The 20,649-nt window shown below is 42.6% G+C and overlaps 2 protein-coding genes across 55 annotated transcripts in view; one reads left to right on the top strand and one right to left on the bottom strand.

Moving 5' to 3' along the window:
* Window positions 1-15: 15 nt before the first annotated feature.
* Window positions 16-14,859, top strand: COQ6 (coenzyme Q6, monooxygenase). Of its 5 annotated transcripts, XM_086319713.1 has the most exons (13): window positions 115-312; window positions 937-1,184; window positions 7,294-7,428; window positions 8,804-8,862; window positions 9,168-9,291; window positions 11,044-11,174; window positions 11,869-11,976; window positions 12,067-12,129; window positions 12,326-12,433; window positions 13,414-13,616; window positions 13,692-13,807; window positions 13,976-14,142; window positions 14,572-14,859. In XM_086319713.1, the coding sequence occupies exons 4-13, from the start codon at window positions 8,833-8,835 to the stop codon at window positions 14,599-14,601; spliced, it is 1,080 nt and encodes a 359-aa protein (XP_086175839.1). In that variant the 5' UTR covers window positions 115-312; window positions 937-1,184; window positions 7,294-7,428; window positions 8,804-8,832; the 3' UTR covers window positions 14,602-14,859. The 5 variants fall into 5 exon arrangements, with proteins under 5 accessions (XP_086175837.1, XP_086175835.1, XP_086175838.1 ...); XM_086319711.1 differs by lacking the exon at window positions 937-1,184 and having other exon boundaries at window positions 16-312; XM_086319714.1 differs by lacking the exons at window positions 115-312; window positions 937-1,184 and adding an exon at window positions 6,595-7,121.
* A 79-nt stretch (window positions 14,860-14,938) lies between these two features.
* The window catches only part of ENTPD5 (ectonucleoside triphosphate diphosphohydrolase 5 (inactive)), a 35,814-nt gene continuing 30,103 nt past the window's right edge, over window positions 14,939-20,649 (bottom strand). For 38 of the 50 annotated variants that reach the window (XM_086319727.1, XM_086319746.1, XM_086319731.1 and 35 more), the window contains one exon: window positions 14,939-18,779. In XM_086319727.1, the coding sequence (XP_086175853.1) occupies window positions 18,693-18,779 (87 nt within the window). In that variant the 3' untranslated portion in view covers window positions 14,939-18,692. Of the gene's footprint in view, window positions 18,780-18,971; window positions 19,083-20,649 lie in introns of all 50 variants that reach the window. The other 12 variants (XM_086319767.1, XM_086319754.1, XM_086319757.1 and 9 more) reach the window with 3 other exon arrangements.

Here is a 20,649-nt window from a genome sequence, read left to right as displayed (position 1 = left end):
ATTCTCTCCGTGCTTTATACTTCCGGTTTTAAGATCTTAGCTCTAGCGGCCGGTGATTGGACGGCTGGTCTCCGGAAGTGCTGCCTAAGGCGGGTCTGTTCAGTTCAGTTCAGTTCAGTCGCTCAGATACGGCTCAGGTCAGCGCCATGGCGGCCCAGTTGGCTAGAGTCCGGTGGGGCACTGTCTTTGCCGCTGCCCAGAAGGGCCCGCGGGTCTCCTGCCGGAGGTGGGCTGGCGCCTCGGCGGACAACGTGTACGATGTGGTGGTGTCGGGGGGAGGCCTGGTAGGCGCCGCTATGGCTTGTGCCTTAGGTAAGCGCATCTCCAGGCCGGTATTTGCGGGGAGCGAGGCCGTGAAGGAATGATGAGTGTGGGAGCCCTGGCACTGTTTGCCCAAAGCCTGAGTGTTGCACACCTTGTGGTCCATTCCTTGCCCAGAGGAAGCGCAGGACCCCGGGGGCAAACGTTTGTTCCTTCAGAATTCCGAAGGGTCAAAAGTGGGAGGGACCGTAAGAGTCTTTCCAACACGTGGAGGCACAGACCCGCCCAGGGTTATTTCGGTCTGGACACCGAAGTCATTGGGCAGTTGTCTACTGAGCTAGGTTAGGCGGTTTTCTTGTTGATGTTTTTTACACCGCTTCATTGAGATATAGTTTGCATACCATAAACTTCACCCACTTAAAAGCATATTATGTAATGATTTTTAGTTTATTCCTAGAGCTGTGCAGCCATCGCCACAATGAATCTTAGAACATTTTTATCACCGCCCCCCCGAAGAAGCGCGAACCCGTTAGTAGTCACTGCCCATGCAGCCCGCCGTCTCCCCCATCTCCTCCACCGTAGTACCCTAGGCAACCACTCATGTACTTTTTCATCTCTATAGATTGGCTTTTTCAGGACTTTTTCATATACGTGGAATCTGCTTAATGTTTTCAGGAATCATCCAGGTTGCAGCATATGCCAGTGTCTGCGTGCTCAGTCGCCTCCTAGTGTTTGCGACCCCATGAACTGTCGCCTGCTAGGCTCCTTTATCCGTGGGATTTTCCTGGCAAGAATACTGGAATGGGTCGCCATGCCCTCCTCCAGCGGATCTTCCCAACCCAGGGATCGATCGAACCCGAGTCTCCTGCATTGCAGGCGGATTCTTTGCTGCTGAGCCACGAGGGGAAGCCCAGCGTGTGCCAGTAATTTGTTTCTTTTTATTGCCAAATAGTAAATAATAGTATTTTAATGAACAAAATAGCGTATTTTGTTTATTCATTCACCAAGTGATAGACATTTGAGTCGTTTTCACTTTGGAGCTATAACAAATAATGCTGCTAATCACTTCTTGTACATACTTTTGTTTGTGTGAACATGTATTTTTGGTTATCTTGGATATAATCTTAGAAGTGGATTTTCTGGGTCATTTGGTAAACTCTGCTTAACTTTTTGAAGAACTACCAGTGTTCTAGAGCGGCTGCACCATTTTACATTCCCACCAGCAATAAATGAGAGGTCTCATTTCTCCACATCCTGGACAGCACTGTACTGTCTTTTTGTCACTAGTTATAATAGTGAGTGTGAGGTGCTGTCTCCTGGTTTTGATCTGTATTTCCCTAATGAATAATGGTGACTATTCTTTCATGTGTTTATTGGTTATTTGTGTATCTTCTTTGGAGAAATGTCTGTTCAGAACCTTTGCCCATTTCTAAATTGGACTATTTGTCTTTTTATTATTGAGTTGTGTTTTTTATATTGGATTGGCCAAAAAGTTCGTTTAGGGTTTCCATAACCTCTTACGGAAAAACCTGAATGATTCTTTTGGCCAAGTCAGTATATTCTGGGTACAAGCCCCTTATCAGATACATGATTTGCAGATGTGTTCTCCCAATTTGGGAATTGTTTTCTCACTTTCTTGATGGTGTCCTTGGAAGCACAGAAGTTTTTAATTTTGATGAAGTCCAGCTTATCAGTCTCTTACCACTTTTACTTTTGGTATCATGTCTATGCAATCATTACCAAACCTCAAATCAGGAAGATTCGCTCCTGTGTTTTCTTCTAAGAGTTTTATAATTTTAGTTGTTACATTTCAGCCTGTGATCTACTTTGAGTCCAACATTTGCTTTTCCACGTATAATTTAGACTGCTCTTACCTTGTGAAGTAGATGTTTTCATCTTTTATATGAATAAACTTGCTTAGCAAGGTTAGGTAATGACCAGAGTCTCACACCAGGCAGAGACAGAATTTGAACCTAGGCCAACAAATTCTTCTGCTTTTAACAATTGTACAGTGACTTTCAGAAATTGGATTTGAGTTTTCTGGCTTCCATGGTGGCTCAGATGGTAAAGAAACTGCCTGCAATGTAGGAGACCCGGGCTTGATTCCTAAGTTGGGAAGATCCCCTGGAGAAGGAAATGGCAATCCACTTCAGTATTCTTGCCTGGAGAATCCCATTGACAGAGGAGCCTGACGGGCTACAGTCCATGGGGTCATAAGAGTCAGACACGACTTAGTGACTAAACCACCACCACCAGTATTCTTGCCTAGAGAATTCATGGACAGAGGAGCCTGACGGGCTGTAGTCGATGGGATCACAAAGAATCAGACACAACTGAACAACTAACACTCATTTTTCAATAATGAGAAAGTCTTTGTTGATTTCAGCGTGGGGTGATAGTCACATTTTCCCTAGCAAGTGGGGAAGTTTCCTCTTCTAGGCGACTGGTGGCAAACAGTGCTTTATATAAGCTAATGGGCTTGAGTCTCAAAAACATTTTGTAAAATACAGTTATCAGCACTTGATATAAGCATCTTTTAAAAGTATCTTGCATATACTTTTTTTTCTCTGTGCCAAGCAGCTTGTGGAATCTTAGACCCCAACCAAAGGTTGAAACCTGGGCCTGGCAGTGAGAGCTCCAAGTCCTAACTGTTGGACTGCCAGGGAATTCCCTATATTCCCACAGTTTGAGAACAAGAAACAGAGAAGAGCTTAATTGTCTTGTAGTGACTTTACCTCTTAACTTTTTATACAATTTTGTATGATATGTACTTGAAAAGGTTTTTAGTCTTACTGAGTTTTTGCTAATTTAATTAATATTTGGTGTTGTGCTATTTTCTTTGTTTAGTTTTTTTCCCTTCCTGTTTTGTTCTCTTTCTCACCCCATTTGCCCACATCCCAAGGATGGAAAGTTTTTATAAGCGTAGAGAATTCTGTATTGTAATTGTTCATTTTTCTGTTTTTTTTTTTTTTTTCCATAGAAGTATAAATTCCTAAATTCAAGGCTGACTTTAAGCAGATACCTGCAAAACAATTCTCTGTGTAAGTTTACGAAAGAGAGCTCATAGGCTGAGTACACCAGGTTATGAGTCGCTGCCTCTAAGTAAGTCAAACCTACCAAGCGTAGGTTTTCCCTAAAAAATTCACACACCAGCTAATTTCCTGTTTTAAAAGCTCAGAGAAAGTACTCAATGTTAAAACATGAAAATTGAAGCCCAGTAGGAGATTTGTAAGTCTTTGGTACAATTTATTCAGTGAGCAAGCCTCTACTTTTTTCATATAAAATATAAACAGAGTAAGGAGACTCTGTCCTTGGGCAGGTCCTGCTGAGTCAAGTAAACAAGCTGCTTGAGATTTTGTGCTTGCTAGTGTCTCCCCTCGGAGAAGGCAATGGCACCCCACTCCAGTGTTCTTGCCTGGAGAATCCCAAGGATGGGAAGCCTGGTGGGCTGCCGTCTATGGGGTCGCACAGAGTCTGACACGACTAAAGCAACTTAGCAGCAGCAGCAGTGTCTCCCCTTGATCATCATGGCCTGTATACCCAAAAGTATTCTTGTTAATAGTTTATATGGTGATCAACTTTTACATTTTGACATCCACTTAATCTTGGATAGCTGCTTTAAAAATGAAAATTGTGGAGAAGGAAATGGCAACCCACTCCAGTACTCTTGCCTGGAGAATCCCATGGATGCAGGAGCCTGGTGGGCTGCCATCTATGGGGTCGCACAGAGTTGGACACGACTGAAGCGACTTAGTAGCAGCAGCAGCAGCTACTTAGAGACAGATCTGTTTTCACACAGGGTATAGAGAACTCCAGGGAGGTTGTGTTTGCCTTCTTTCCCCTTGTGCATTTGGCTTCTATGTTTCTGGCATGTTTGGGTGTTTGCTTTGCTCATGTTAGGCACTGGGATAATTGACATTCTCTGCACAAAGATTTTAAGTTTTAAATTACTGTGTGGGTACAACATCCACCCTTCTCTCGCCCACTCTCACACCTGGAAACCTGATGGAACTGTGCTGTCTTGAGACCCTGGCAGAAAAATCATTTTAACTTCTAGTAAATTGAGGAAGGCTCACATATCTGAGTACTGGTATACTGAGGCCTCATCATCAACTGGAAATTATTGTTAAGAATATATACACCTTGGGATTTCCCTGTGGCCCAGGGGTTAAGAATCTGCCTGGCAATGCAAGGACATGGGTTCAATTGCTGGTCCAGGAAGATTCCACATGCTGTGAGGCGACTAAGCCCATGTGCCGCAATTAAGACCCAATGCAACCAAATATGTGAATAAATAAATACTAAAAATAAAAAAAAATAAAAAAAATAAAAAAATGAAAATTGTCCATGGCCTCTTCACATTTCCCTATACACCAGTTTATGTTTTCCTTGATTCTTCTTTAAACTCACATTAGTTTATGTTTTAGGCTTGAAATGTCTATTTCCCTCTCAGCATTGTTACTTGTAAATGATATTCTCCAGTAATTTTTTTCCAAGAGAGTTTCCTAAAACAATGATATTAAATAGCTAAAAATAAAATACTGAAAAATAAAGTATTGACCCTGACTATTTTATGTGCTTGGAGATCTTTTTTTTTTTTGACCAAAGAAAATTTATAAAGTACATAGTGTTATGTATGTATTTGTAGGTGATGAAAGCTAGAAACTGTGAGAGCTGGGATTAAAATCCAGAGTTTCTAATTTTCATTTCCAGTCCAATGATTGTTTTAAATAAGAAGGAAACTTCCTTTAAAGGAAGTTAAAGGATGAAGTGACAGGTCTCCATATGAGATTACATGTATTTAAATCCTCGGTCTTATCTCTAATTCTATCTGGGTAGAATTGTATAAATTACTCACAATTTCTGTACATTGATTTTTCTCATCTCTTAAATTAGGACAGAATAGCTTTTTATTCTTCATAAAATTATGGTATGGATTATATCAGAAGAATACTATAGTAAACCATATATAATTGCACCAGGCATATGCTACGCTAAGTCACTTCAGTCGTGTCCGACTCTGTGTGACCCCATAGATGGCAGCCCACCAGGCTCCCCCGTCCCTGGGATTCTCCAGGCAAGAACACCGGAGTGGGTTGCCATTTCCTTCTCTAATGCATGAAAGTGAAAGTGAAGTCGCTCAGTCGTGTCTGACTCTTAGCGACCCCATGGACTGCAGCCTACCAGGCTCCTCCGTCCATGGGATTTTCCAGGCAAGAATACTGGAGTGGGGTGCCATTGCCTTCTCCTGCACCAGGCATATAGGAGTTAGTAAACATTAGCAGTGATGATAATGATAATAGTGATTCTATGGAACTTTGCTTTTAGATATCCAGGAAAAAGTAAACTATTAATAATCTTGTTATTCATAAAATTGACAAATTATTATGGCACGAGGTTGTCATTTGATAAAACTAACTTGGATTCTTTATAGAGTGAAATGATTTCAAGGTTAAAATTTAGATATTCACCTATAATTCATAATTTCATTTAATTCAATCAACAGCTAAGTTATATATGTTTATGCTTAAACATTATAGAGGCTATAATGATATTATAGCCTAAAATACGTATTTTCATTATTTTTTTTCTACTTCTATTCCCCTGGACAAATATGGGATTGAAATCTGACTCTTCCTAAATGTTTTCTGGTCTGTCATTGAACAAAAATGTCTGTTAAGACATTGAGTATCTCTTTGTGGGTTGAGGAGATAACAGCATATACTACTGGGGACAATATTGCAATAAGAAAAGAATTCCTAGCCCCCAAGGAGTTTAGAATCCAGCAAAAGGGAATGATCTGTAAATAACGAACAGAAGGAAAACTGAGATGAAAGCTACCCTGGAGGAACAAGGAACTGACCTCTCCTGCGGGCGGAGGTGTGCGGGCTTGGTATGAAGAACACTGCTGTGGAGGCGAGGCTTCTCGCAGGTGGCGGAGGCTTTCGGTGCGGGAGCGGCTACTGTTAGATCAAGGCCGGGAGAAGTGAAGGACCAGAAACCACCCGCTCTGCTGAGCATGGCCATGGCCGGGGTTCCCATCCTTCAGAGCAGAACCGCTGCAGCACGGCAGGGGGCGCCATGCTGAGCTGGTGGGTTCAGCGCTGCTCACTTCCTTTTCCACTGGAGCTGTCCTTGATTTTCACCCTTTCTTTGTTGTCTGTTACAATAGCGCCTTTTTTTTGTCATTTACATTTCAAAATAAAAAGAGGGATCAAGGTTTGTGGGGTTTCCCTGACCATTACTAAGTAAAACCTGCAGAGTTCTCGCTGGTAATTCCATCACAGGTGTTTTCTCCTTTCTTGGAAGTGCAGCTCACTGCTTATCTTTTTCCCTGCACCTTTTTCTGAGGCACTGTGGAGGGTCTTGTGTCTGTGCTAGTCACCCAGTACCAAAGTCTCCAAGTCCTCTTTTTACTTCACTATACAGATGTTTTAGGACCGGAGTTTTCGGCACCACTGGTGTATTTTTTTGGCTCTCTTTTCTTTTATAAGCTCTTTTATCTTTGATTTAATCCTACTGCTGCTGCTGCTGCTAAGTTGCTTCAGTTGTGTCCGACTCTGTGCGGCCCCATAGACGGCAGCCCACCAGGCTGCGCCTTCCCTGGGATTCTCCTGAGGCCACAGTGAATTTTGTTTGTTAGCTTTATTTTTCTGTTGAACAGGATTTGTAATTTTTAGTGACTTCATACTTTTAAGGTTGTAACTATCTGGTATTCAAACACTGCCGCCTTCCTTCCTTTTTCTTTTCTAGGACATTTTATTCCCTTGTTACGGGTTATGCCATTATTTGCTTCTTTGCAGGGTTTGGTCTGGAGAGTTCTTATTGCCACGAGCAGGGTGGTTTACATGACTGAAAAGGTACTGTATGTTACTGCTTAGGACTCCGTATGGTGTTCCCTTTTTATGTGTCCTGTAAGAAATTTGTATCCTAAGCGCTAAGGAATTACTTAATATGATACTTCTCTTGGAAATGAGAGAATAAATTGATTTTTCTAAAATGATACAGCATTTTGTTTCTTCTTTTTTTTAGGACATGATATTCACTTTTGTGACAAGAAAATACTGTTGTTAGAAGCAGGTCCAAAGAAAGTGCTGGAGAAATTGCCAGAAACTTACAGCAATAGAGTCAGCTCCATCTCCCCTGGCTCTGCAACCCTTCTCAGTAGTGAGTAAAAGATCCTCTGTCACTGTGCCAGCCTCCTGTCTTGACTTTCCAGGATGTCCTGTAGGGCAGAGTCAGCGGGGCACCTGGCAAGGAGGGAGCTCACCGAGATGCCTGGGAGAGGAGGGTAGGGGTGGTAAGTCTAGTACGTAGCTGAAGATCCCAAGAATTGTTCATGTGTCCACTTCCGGTCTGAGAAGACTTCCAGCAGACATGTGGGTCCATGTGGACATCATTTGTGATGTTGGGTCATTATAAATCGGTGGAATTGAAACTATATGAACTAATTGTGACCCTTCACTTGGTGCCAGCATCCTCTTTATTCCCAGAGTCAGCTGTCTGTGGGGCTGGGGAGCCTGAATGCTAAATGCTTTTAGGGTGTAGATGGGTGTGTGCACGGGTAGCACATCGTCTTCAGGTCTCTGCCAGATGTTGCTCCCTCAAGCCAGCCTGTGTGGAACCATCCCATCTAAAATGAGACTCTTGCATCATTCCCTAGCCCCTTATACCGCTTTATTTTTCTTTATGACACTTAGTAACTGATACTATGATTTTTTTTGGGGGGTTGTCTATCTTTCCAGCTAGAATGTCAGCTGCTTAAGGGCTGAGATTTGTCTGGTTTCCCACTTTGTGCTCAGTACCTAGAAGTGTATCTGGCACATAGTAAGTGCTCAGTAAATATCTCAATGAATGAATTGCTTTGGTTCTCTAGATTTAAACAAAGAATCATCTTTATCCAGGGAGTTTGTAACCTCAGTGGGCTTCCCTGGTGCCTCGGACAGTAAAGAATCTGCCTGCAGTGAGGGAGACCTGGGTTCAGTCCTTGGGAAGATTCCCCTGAAGAAGGGGATGGCAGTCCACTTCAGTATTCTTTTTTTTTTTTTTTTTTCACTTCAGTATTCTTGCCTGGAGAATTCCATGGACAGAGGAGCCTGATGGGCTAAAGTCCATGCGGTCACAAAGAGTCAGACAGGACTGAGTGACTAACACTTTGTAACCTCAGTAGGTTGATTTTTGTAACACTTTTTTTGTAACTCAGTAGGATTTTGTAACTCAGTAGGATGACTTTGTAACCTTTAGTAGGATGGTGAAGAGAAAGTACAATATGGATTTTAATTTCCTTTATTATTTCTCTCTCTCAATGTGGTTTGACCTTTGATCATGAAAGCTGGGTCTTTTTTCATGCTCTGTAATCAGAGCTGGGAAACAGTAGCTTAGCTCCTAGCACCAAACAGGGTAGAAGTGGTGAGTATTTCTCTATTATTGAACACTGAGAACAATCTCTCACTTAACAGGAAGAAGGGACAAAGAGAGACCCAGGGCGGCTGTAGGTCCCATGAGGTTGCTCTGGTCTGTATGTAGCTCTTTTCTCTCGTAGGTTTTGGTGCCTGGGACCACATCTGCAACATGCGATGCAGAGCCTTTCGGCGAATGCAGGTGCCTCCTTTTTCACTTTTGGCAAGATCTTTCGGTCTGTCTTGAGTTAAAATAGTGGAGTACACATTCTCCAGGTTTTCTGTAAATGTGGGAAGAATTCAGGCAGAGTTTACACTCCGTCTCAGGAAGTAGGAGGGAAGCATTCACAAGAGAATTTTCTTCTTACTGTACATCTCCTGCCAGAGGGACTGATACCTTGGGGTTGTTCTGCTTCAGTCCCTTGGGAAAGCGGTGCTCAGTTTCTGATTAGAGTAATGCCTCCTTTTCCCTGGCTTGTAGTACATGCTCTCCCTTTGTGTTTCCAGGTGTGGGATGCCTGCTCAGAGGCCTTGATAATGTTCGATAAGGATAATTTAGATGACATGGGCTATATAGTGGAGAACGATGTCATCATGCATGCTCTCACTAAGCAGCTGGAGGCTGTGTCAGGTGAGGCCCCTGACTCTCCCATCTTTCAGTCACTCTTTGGAAGGAGAACTGGCTTAGAATTATTCTTGGACTTACTGGAAGGATCCCTCCTACAGATACTGATGTTCACCATAAAGAAGCCCTCTGAGGGTTATTTCAGGGTGGTTCTTCCTCTCTCTTTTTAAAACAGCTTTACTCAGGTATGGCTTACATACCAGTAAGTGTACACCCATTCTAAGTGTACAATTCAGTGACTTTCTGTTTTTCAGAATTTGCCTTTTCTGGACATTTCATTTAAGTAGACTTATACAATGTGTATTTTTTGTGTCTGACTTCTCTCCCTGAATATATTTTTGGATTTATTCATGTTGTAGCATGATTCAGTGCTCCAGTCTCATGCGCATGTATTACACTTGGTTTATCCATCATCAGCTGATGGACATTGGTTGTTTCCACTTTTTCGTGGTTGTGAATACAGCTAGGGACATTTGTGTGCAAGTTTTTGTGTGTATATACGGTTTATTTCTTCTGGGTGGATACTTAGGACTAGAATTGCTGGGTCATGTAATAATTCTATGTTTAACATTTTCATAAATTGCCAAACTTGAAAGAGGCTGTACCATGTCACTTTACTGCCAACAAATTTAAGAATTCCAATTTCTCCGCCCCTTGCCAAAACTTATTCCCCTTAACCTTTCTTTTTTTTTTTTTTAATAGCCATCCTAGTAACTGTGAGGTGGTGTCTCATAGTTTTGATTGTATTTACCTGATGACTAATAATGTTGAGTGTCTTTTCAGATGCTTGTTGGCTATTTGTGTTTTTTTTTTGGAGAAGTGTCTATGCAAAATCTTTTGCCCATTTAGAACTAGATTGTCTTTTATTTTTTTAGTTATAAGGGTTCTTTGTGTAGTCTGGGTATAAATTCCCCATATATATATATATATGTTTTTTAGATATTTCGGGGTTCTGGAGGGAGAAAAATTGGAAGCGACTTAAATTTAAATGCTTTTTGATATGAGATAATGGTTCATCCATGGAGTGAACTTCCATGTAGTTTTAAAAGATAACTTAGATCTAATAGTCACTTAGAAACATGTCCCACAATTTACTGGTGAAAAAAAGTCTGTGTTGTATGATCCCACGTGTATGCGTGTGTGTGAGGGGGAATGGTGTTTGTGCATGCACAAACATAGGAAATTACCTGGAAAGCAACAGAGCAAAGCTTTAACTGTAGCTATATCTGAGTGGTATGATTAAAGGTGATTCTCCCCCACCCCCCCTCTTAAACCTGTATTTGCAGTTCAGACTTTTACACCAAGTAAAAGTAATAAACATACAATTTTTATGATCAGAAAAGTAAAATGTCTTCCGGGGGAAGGAAAACCTTATGAAATCTAGAACCTGTTTGAGCCTGTGGTATTCCCCACCCTGTTTGCTCTGAAAGCACATGTGGGTTCATTTGGACATAGAGTGAAAAAGACTAGAGGAGTGAGAGTGTGGGGAGAAAGGAGCACCTGGCAGGAGATAAGTCAGTGAGATATCTCCCCTCACACACACACCGATTCAGCCCTGTGGCCTCTGTCTTTTATTAGCTCTTAGACCATAACATTGATGACATGGGTTTTTTTTTAAGGTCTTTACCTTTCTTATTTAGGAGTCAATGATAAGATAAAGATAAGCTGTCTTGCAACCTTGCTTTATTTACTGAGTTTTTTCCTCAGCCTGCGGGCCAACCGTCTAATGTTTTGTTTTCTCTCTTCTGACCTCCCTAGACCAAGTGACCGTTCTCTACAAGAGCAAAGCAGTCAGCTATACCTGGCCTTATCCGTTTTCCATGGCAGACTCCAGCCCTTGGGTTCATATTACCCTAGGTGATGGCAGAACCCTCCAGACCAAATTGTTGGTAGTTGAAGATTCTTATTTTGCCAGGGGTCTTGCATATCCACATCTTATTAGAGTCTGTGGTCTCTTGTTTTAGATCTTAGCTATAGTTGAAGTTGATTTGAGGCAAAGCTTTTGGCTATAAGGACCTGGACCCACTCAGACCAGCTCCAGTTAGGATGGCCCTATTGTAAATGCTGTACAGGAGGCAATCTCTCAGACCATCATATGTCTTGAAATAAAGGATAGCTGGCCTTACAGGGACAGGAATCAGAGGGTCAGAAAATGAGCCCTTTCTCTACCTCTCAGGAATCCTGCAGTCACTCATCTCGCATCTCCCATTTTTTTTCTCTTCCTGATCATTAGCTTCCCCTTTTGCATGGCAGCCATTCTCAGCCTTACATCAGGACTGTTCAGCTCCAGTGTCTGCTTTACTGCTTTCTAGTTCAGTATGAAGAGACTTTGGCTGAGTTTAACCTATGGCTGGCCCTTTGTGGGTCAGATGTCCAGCTATGGTCTGTTCATTGAAGCTGGGATTGCTTATGTAGGGCTTCTCCTCTAGGGGCTGGGAGTAACATAGGTAAGAGTTGGCTGCCCCAGATGGGCTTGCCAACAGTTGGAACTAGGGAAAACTTTCAGGAGGCAGGGACAACCTTCTGGAGTAGTTTTGTTAATTAAGAGGTTGGCAGACTCAGCAGGTTCTTGTCTGCACGCAGATTGGTGCAGACGGTCACAACTCAGGAGTGCGGCAGGCTGCAGGAATCCGGAATGTTAGCTGGAACTATGACCAATCCGCTGTCGTGGCTACTCTGCATTTATCAGAGGTAAGATCCTGAGCCCACTCTCGGGAGCCTTGCTCATGCCTAACTGGTACCGGGCACTTCTGACAAGGACTCTTCTCCTGTGTGTTGTAGGCCACCGAAAACAATGTAGCTTGGCAGAGATTTCTCCCCTCTGGGCCCATTGCTCTGCTTCCGGTAAGAAGTCCTTCTGGCTTGTCTTCTTAAACATGTCAACTCTTCTCCTTTTAGAACCTCACTCCACTCAGCCTTTTGCTAGTTGCAAGGGACTATGCCCAGACTAGCTTTGTTACCCCTTCTTATCGTCCCTCGCACCTGAGAGCTCTTAGGAACAGAAGTGTCAGCCCTTGGCATTGATGTTCTTTCGACACAGCTCTCAGACACTTTGAGTTCCTTGGTTTGGTCCACATCCCATGAACATGCAGCAGAGCTGGTCAGCATGGAAGAGGAGGAGTTTGTGGATGCCATTAACTCCGCCTTTGTGAGTATCACCTGCCGATGATGTGTTGCGGGGATAGATCCAGAAAGGTGGTTCTGAGTAAGAAGAAAGGAATAATCAACACACTGCCCCTTTGGACCTGTACCACTTGATCTGGATTACATGGGGGAGAGGCTTCAGGAAAATGTGAAACCACAGAAATTGGCTTGTGTGCACTTCTGAGCGTCGTGGGCTGCTGCTCTGCTGACCGAAACAGCTGCCTGTGTGGAAGTTACTTGGATAAGTAACTTTTTTTGAAGTGATAATACTTTGATAATTTTTAACAGAAGCCAGCAAGAGCAAAAGGAACTAAACATATTAAAGGGGCTTCCAAGGTAATGATGACCCTTTCTGGGTGACTTAGTATATGTTCCTGGCATAAGGCCTTTGCAGTGCATTCGTTCAGCAAGTTATGAGTGCTGCTACGTAGATGCCGCTGGAGGTAGACAAGTGAGATATAGCCCCTGCTTTCAGGAAGCTCAGAGTGAGGAAGGACACAGAAATGAGTTAGGATCCAGTGTAGAGTTTGCATAGGATGCTATACTATGGAGCTTGGAGGAGAACAACAGACACAGAGGACGGTTTGGAGGGAGGTTTACAAAGCGATGGTAGCTTCTGGACACTCCTAGGTGTTACCCTGGTGAACTAGAATTGAGGGGACATTCTAAGCAGAGGGGTGTGTGGAATCAAGAGCATGCTGTAGAGAGAGCTGCTTTGTGGCTGGCACATGCATTTTGAGGGTTAGGAATGGTGAAAGATGAAGCTCAGAGGTAGGCAGGGGCGGCTTATGAGCAGTTTGACTTGATCCTACAGCTTGTGGGGAATGACGGGGAATTGCATTTTGCATTCATTTGAGGGGCTTGTCACTTGTGGTACCACTACCCATGGCTGTGGTTATAAAATGCTTGCCTTGTTGAATGTTTTAATTCCCCGCTGGAATTGCTGATGAACTTTCACTTTATTTTGTGGTCGATACTACTCAGTGGAGTGATGTGAACCACACAGACTTCATCGACTCAGCTGGCTCCATGCTGCAGTCCGCAGTTGCCTTTCTGAAGCCCACTAGAGTCTCAGCTCGCCAGCTGCCCCCCAGTGTCGCCAGGGTGGACGCCAAAAGCCGAGTCCTGTTTCCTCTTGGGTTGGGACATGCTGCCGAGTATGTCCGGCCTCGGCTGGCCCTCATTGGGTAAGATGGTAACAGCAGAGCCGCTCCCTTTTCCCTCTGGCTGAAGGCCACACCTGAACTCTGCTTTATTCTTAGGGATGCAGCCCACAGGGTCCATCCACTTGCAGGACAAGGTGTCAACATGGGCTTTGGGGATATCTCCAGTTTGCTCCATCACCTCAGTACTGCAGCCTTCAATGGCAAAGACTTAGGTAAGGATTCAGTGTACCTTGGAGAAGTATCCCAAGCTCATATAATATGGGAAGATTAGGAAAATGACTCCTCAGGAGCCAGATAGAGTGGGCATAAATGCATCTGGTTTGCTAGGAAAGAAAACAGCACTGCAGAATTAGGGAGGTAACCTTGCCTTTTCCCTCCAGGCTCCATGAGCCACCTCACAAGTTATGAAACAGACAGACAGCGTCACAACACCGCTCTTCTGGCTGCTACGGACCTACTGAAGAGGCTCTATTCCACCAGGGCCACCCTCGTCGTGCTGCTCAGGACCTGGGGCTTGCAGGCTACAAATGCAGTGTCTCCACTCAAAGTAAGAGAGCTCTCCCAGATCTCCAAGAATCATGCTCACTGAGGAATGACTTGGCCGATGACTGTTTAATTTCTTTGAATTAATTTTCTTGGCTATTAAATTATCATCTTTATCTGAATACCTTCCCCAGTGGTTATGAGCAGAAATGTCCCTGCTGGGCTTTTTGGTACTAGCCCACATGGAAGCAGTAACTTGATATAGTGAATAGGGATTCTTAAAGATGCTTAAACTCCTTTTGCTGCTGTCCAGCTTCTTTCCTGAGAAACCTCCATTAAAAGTTACTTTGGAGGGACTTGGAAGGAGAATCTGTCTGGAACTATCACGAATTTTTGCTTCAATCACTTTAAATATTTTAAAGTATTATCTTCACCTGCCTTCATACCTTAAAATAGCAAGAGTATCACTCACGTGATTTCATTTTATCTCTAGGAACAGATTATGGCCTTTGCAAGCAAATGAGTACTCTTCTTCTGGAGATTATCTTGATGAAAAATGAATATCGAACATCTTTTTCCAAGACCATCACGTCGTTTCAAAATTAAATAAATTTACATTAGAATTCTTCTCTCTTTTTCTCCTCTGCTTAATGAACTTTTGAAGCCCAAATAATGAGTGATAATTTATGGTGAGGAGGGCATATCAACCAAGCCAAGGGGAAAAAACCAAAGGAAAACTATGACTTGGCTGAAAATAAATTTTTATTACTTAAAACAAAAATTGCTAAGGTGCCGTCTCATTCATTTTTACTTGTTAACTATTTTTTTGAAAAAGAAGATTTATACAACTTTTAAAAAAATGCTGGTTGTAAATTTATAGTTTATTTTGATAGACAAGAATTAGAAAGTCAATTGATGCATTTTTGTTAGAACTGCTATTTTAAAACTAATAATGCTAGAATGCAGAATAAGACAAATTGCTTTAACCTTTATTATAGGTATATTAGACTTTCTTAAAAGGAAACCAAGTTTTAAAATGCTAGTTATTACTTCCTTATCACAGCACCATTTTTCATCGATGGCTCCTCTGTGGGACACCACTGTATTCTGTCATAAAACAATAAATAATTTCATTGCACAGGTTAAAAGACCTCAGGAACCAGGTCAAAAGAAAAGAATCTGAATAGCAGCAGAATTTGTTCATGTTTGATTGCAGACTGCTGGCAGACCTGGGCAGGGGGCGGGTTGCTTTACTCTGCAGTTTTGAAGTGCTTACCTCACAGTACCCAAGATGCCTATCGAAGAGATTTTTGGATCCATTGGATTTGTATGCCATAAAGAATATCTTGCTCAGAAGTCTGATTTGAAGATGAAAGAAGATAACGGTCTGCTTTTGACCCAAGGTAAGCTTTTCTTGGGAAATATTTTTGAAGGAGTGGGAAATGTGTTACCACAGGGGAGCTTTTCAGGTAAATGCAGAAAATTTATAAGATCCTAGAGTAAAAACGTGAATGTTTCAAGTCTTCCTGGAATCTCAGGAAAAATGTGCCCAGAATGAAAGATGGCAGCTCTGGGAAAAGCTGGGTGATTACTGGCAAAGTCCAGAAAGGTCACTGTAGGGGAAAAAGGTCCTCTTTCATAAGAAAATGGAAAGGTAAAAAGAACATGGACTCTACAAAAGTACGCAAACAAAATCAGGCAAGACATGAATTTTAAGGCACACCTTGCAAGGACCTCCATAACCCACAGAGGATGTTTTGCTGAAAACACACACACAACATCCACTGTGTGCCGGGCCTTGTCCCAAGTATTTGAAGTACATAACATATTCACAGAAAGGAAACCTCATCACCAATACTAGACCCTGTAAGACCTCTCGTAAGAGGCCCAAAAAGTATACTAGCGGCAGAAAGAATAGACAAACTTTTTTGTAAGAAATAAAAATTCTCATTCCAAATTGTTCCTATAATGGATAAACTGGTTAATTCTCCAGATGTTCTAATCAAGATTATCAGAAAATATGTAGCTACATTTCTGGAGTTATAATGCGTCTACCCAAGAGTTCTGAAAGTATTTGGGATGACTAAAGAAGTCAGCTGAACAATGTGTGGCCTTTATAAAAAAAGTTCCAGAGATAAACTGTGGTGATAAAAGACCAGGAAATCTTACTCCTCTGAATCCATCAAGCTGGAGGAGTCTTTAGTGAACATAGCTTATCTCTTGGGAAAACGTGGTTTCTAGTGGGAAATGGTCTCCCCCAGTGAAATTTATGGGATTTCAGTTCTCAAACCAGGAACTGAACCTGGGCCCTCGGCAGTGAGAGCATGGAGTCCTAACCACTGGACCACCAGGGGATTCCCTGTCCCTAATCTTGCATTTAGTGTATGAAGACTGGTTCTAACGGCCTTCTCTTTGGACAAGATGGGAAGGTCCAGAGGTTAAGTAGTATGTTAAAGAGAATGTAAGGGATGTAGGAGGTGTTTTCTTCAAAACACCAAAAGACTATGCAAATGAAAGTGAAGTCGCACAGTTGTATCTGACTCTTTGTGACCCCATGGACTGTAGCCTATCAGGCTCCTCTGTCCGTGGAATTTTCCAGGCAAGAGTACTGGAGTGGGTTGCCATATCCTTCTCCAGGGGATCTTCCCGACCCAGGGGAACCCAGGTCTCCCAAGTTGCAGGCAGACACTTTACCATCTGAGCCACCAGGGAAGCCCCAAAAGACTATGGAAGGAGAGATTAGAGCAGAAGTAAGACTATGGAGGAGGGATTTTTTTTTCTAACATCAGTGCAGTCCCAAAATGGAATGAGTTGTCTGGGAACATGCCTAAACAGAAACTGAGTGATAACGAGTTAGAAGCATTAAGGGACTGCAATGGGTAGAAGACTGGATTACATTTTTTAGCTGTTTCCATTATTTCCATTATTTAGCTGTTTCTATTATTTCATTCTGCTTTAGCATTTTTGGAGGAAGAGAATAGGTATAAAGGTGACCTCAGTATAATTAAACATTAGTGTGAAGAATGAAAAAATGCCACATAGAATTGAAAAAACAAATTTGGGGGGATAAGTATATAGAAATTTGCCTAGTTATTTGCACATATCAGATATTAAATATTTCTTGACTCAATGGACTTATTTGTGCATATCAGATATTAAATATTTCTTGACTCAATGGACTTATCTGCACATATCAGATGTTAAATATTTCTTGACTCAATGGACTATCTTTAAAAATAAGGTTCCCCAGGAAGTGGTGTGAGGGCCGAGTGTATTTATGTGAAAAAGCTGAGTCTACTGTGGAAGCTACAAGTGTGTGGAGATACAATTCTGCTGGAAGGAAGCTGGAGGTAAAGAGCCAGACTTCAGGAAGATCTTCCAAGTCCAAGAACAATCAAGTGCGTAGACAAGCAAATGACGGTCATGTGGGAGAGAACAAGATAATGGACTTTAGGGGAAATAATTCACAGAATCGAATGCTGAATATTCAAAGTGAGCATCCATTATATGGATGTGGGCCAAGATGGCCAACCAAGTCAAATGTTAGGTCTCACCAGGAAGGGTATCAGAAACCCTGGGACTAGACAGCTATGTAGAGGATGCTAGCTGAAATGATCAGGGGGCAGGGCAGAAAGAGACACTGCTATGAAGACTAAAAGTGCAAGCTGAAAGGGGCTATTACCAAAATCTAGATCCTTGGAAAGCACACCCACAGGCCTCTTACCAGAAACCGGGGTATAGGTGTATTAGAAATACAAAGAAATTAAATTTAGGATGACAATATAAAGACAAGGGGAGGAGGAGGTATTTGCACAGGAAACACACACATACTCCTTATATAAGATTGGATATGTTCATTAATCCGAGGGTTGACTGATAAAAAGTTGATTAAAAAGTGGTCTGTACAAGGCAGACACACCCTCCCAAAACGTGTCCTCTTAACTGGATGTCCCACTTCTGGCCAATGAGGAGTTGCTCTCCATCCTGCTGAGATTTAGAATGGCTGCTCTCAGCTGGCTGGGTTGGCGCTAACACAAAGTGGGATCGTGTAACTTCAGGTATGGTGTTTTTCTCTGAATTACACATGGAAAGCAAAACCTTTTTCTTTAAGGGCAGGTGAGTGGAAGTAAAGGTGGGACAGGGCAAAGTGTAGGAAAAATACCGGTGTCAAAAGGTCATGGGACTGTCATCAGTTTAACATCTAAGAGGATAATTAAAATGTTCAAAGGGATGAGGCACTAAAAGGGCTGAAATGAGATTTTTCTTTGGTTGCCACGGTTCCATCCCTGGGTTCCCTAAGATTAAGTTCCAAAGCTGTTACTTTTGGCTCTCTGATATACAAGGAACCTCAAAGATTTAGATTCTGGTACCAGCTGTGCATGAAGAGTGGTTAGGAAACAGTTCACATTTGATTAATTAAAATTAATTAAACCCCAATCTCTAGACCCAAGGGCAAGACCTGTCTACAAAAGCCCCTTCCTCTTGGTGAAACCAGCTGCTGGGCTTCAGTCCAGGTGGCCCCCAGACTAGCGCAGAACACAACAGAATCCTTTCCTCTCTCGTTCTCCCTTTAAAAATATTGGCAAATGCAGGCCTCAGAAGAATGGCGTGGCCTTAGTGGGAGATGCCCAGAGACTGCAGCAGGTGAAAGGTGGCCCCCAAGGCCCAGCCGGTCTCGATGTTGTTCACTTTCTTCGTGAGCTGTTGGGAAGGAGAAAAAAAGTCTTCACATTTTTATTCCATTTTCAACTCTAGCAAGCATAACAAGCAGAGAATATCTTCCCAGATCATCTACATGGCCAAACCAAGGCAGCAGTGGGAGTAGCCAGTCTCTGGAGGCTTCTCCCAACCCTCCCTGCAAATTCCCCTCCCATCACTGCCTAATGCCCCTACCTACACCTGCCCATCTGATCCCTGAATCTTCTGGCCCAGGAAGTGGTCTCAACTCAGGACTTCTGAAAAGGATCTTTTAGATAGGCTTCTGAACTCTCCCGAGTCCTGAAACTAAATATATAACAGGAGTTAGTAGATTTAGCAGAGAAGGCAATGGCAACCGACTCCAATACTCTTGCCTGGAAAATCCCATGGACGGAGGATCCTGATGGGCTGCAGTCCATGGGGTCGTGAAGAGTCAGACACAACTGAGCGACTTCACTTTCACTTTTCACTTTCACTTTTCACTTTCATGCATTGGAGGAGGAAATGGCAACCCACTCCAGTGTTCTTGCCTAGAGAATCCCAGGGACAGGGGAGCCTGGTGGGCTGCCATCTATGGGGTCGCACAGAGTCGAACACAACTGAAGTGACTTAGCAGCAGCAGTAGATTTAGGGGTAGGAAAGAACATACTAAGCTGCTCAGTTCATACTTTGTAATTAACCTCCTCTTCTTAAGCACTTGTTAATAACCAACCAGGGGATTTTAGGCATTGTAGGCCAGATTGTGCTTGAGTTGGTTCAGTGACTTTGGGCAAAAGTTAATTTTCTCAACTGCATAACAGGATTAGATTAGCCTTTATCAAATTGTTTCTTCAGAATCCTAGAGGTTCCTTAGAAGTGCTTCAAAGGAGAAAGGAGGCAGATGGTGGTGTTCCAGGCCCCCTACCTCTGCTTCAACCAGATAACTCCATTTTTATCAGTTTTACTGGAATTCTGCATAAGCTATTATAAAGATGCTATGCCCAGGTTTGCAAATCAGTGGACTGCTTTTAATCTTCTAGCTTCTTATGACACAGTACTTCTGTGTTAACTTAATAATATTAAGTCAACAGTCAATGTGCCAAAAGCTGAGAATGGTGTGTGCATCATTATCTTGAGATTTAGTCTGTGACACCCAAGTCACACTGGGAGTACCCCCTAGCCCCACCACCCTGAAATGTCCCTCTGTCCTCAGGACCTCGATGCCAAAGTGAAGTGATCTCTGGAACTGGGGACTGCCCACCCCTGATGCAAATTCTGCTGCCACTGAAATGAAGACGTAAAGGATGCCAGAAATGGAAATGGCAGAAAATTGTCCTTAAATGATTTGGTTACTGTTGATGCTTAAGTACAGGTAGTAGTTAACTTAGTATTGAAGGCTTAGGATGACCCCAAGCCTCCCACTGGTGTGAAATGCCTACACTAACAATATTAATAACTTACTATGTGTCAGGCACTGTACTTCATCTCTGTTTTCATAACAGCCCTAAGAAATGGGTACTCTAAGGACCCCCGTGTTTTGAATCAGGAACTTAAAAGAGAGGGGAGGTAAGTCATCTAAGGCTACAGAGCTAGAAAGCTTGCAAAATCAGAGCTTGAACCCATATCTGATGGAGAACAGAGGCATGCTTTTAACACTACACTTTACTGACTATGGGCAAGTAACCCCTTAAATGCCAATATTCTCGGCAGCTATAACAACATTAAATCCAAATACCTTTGTACAAATGAATTTATGAAATCTGTATAACATAAGAAATGAGGCACTATAAACTGATCTGGAAATGAAGAAACAGGAAGGGGAAGTGACACAAGAGAAGGGAACTTCACAAACTACAATCTACGAACTTGACCTTGAAATTCAAAGTTGCCTTGT

Source organism: Bos grunniens, chromosome 10 (assembly GCF_055505025.1).
Source record: "Bos grunniens cultivar Pamir isolate PY7600 chromosome 10, Bosgru_T2T1.0, whole genome shotgun sequence".
NCBI classification, from domain to species: domain Eukaryota; kingdom Metazoa; phylum Chordata; class Mammalia; order Artiodactyla; family Bovidae; genus Bos; species Bos grunniens.
This window is presented reverse-complemented; position numbering and strand designations above follow the sequence as displayed.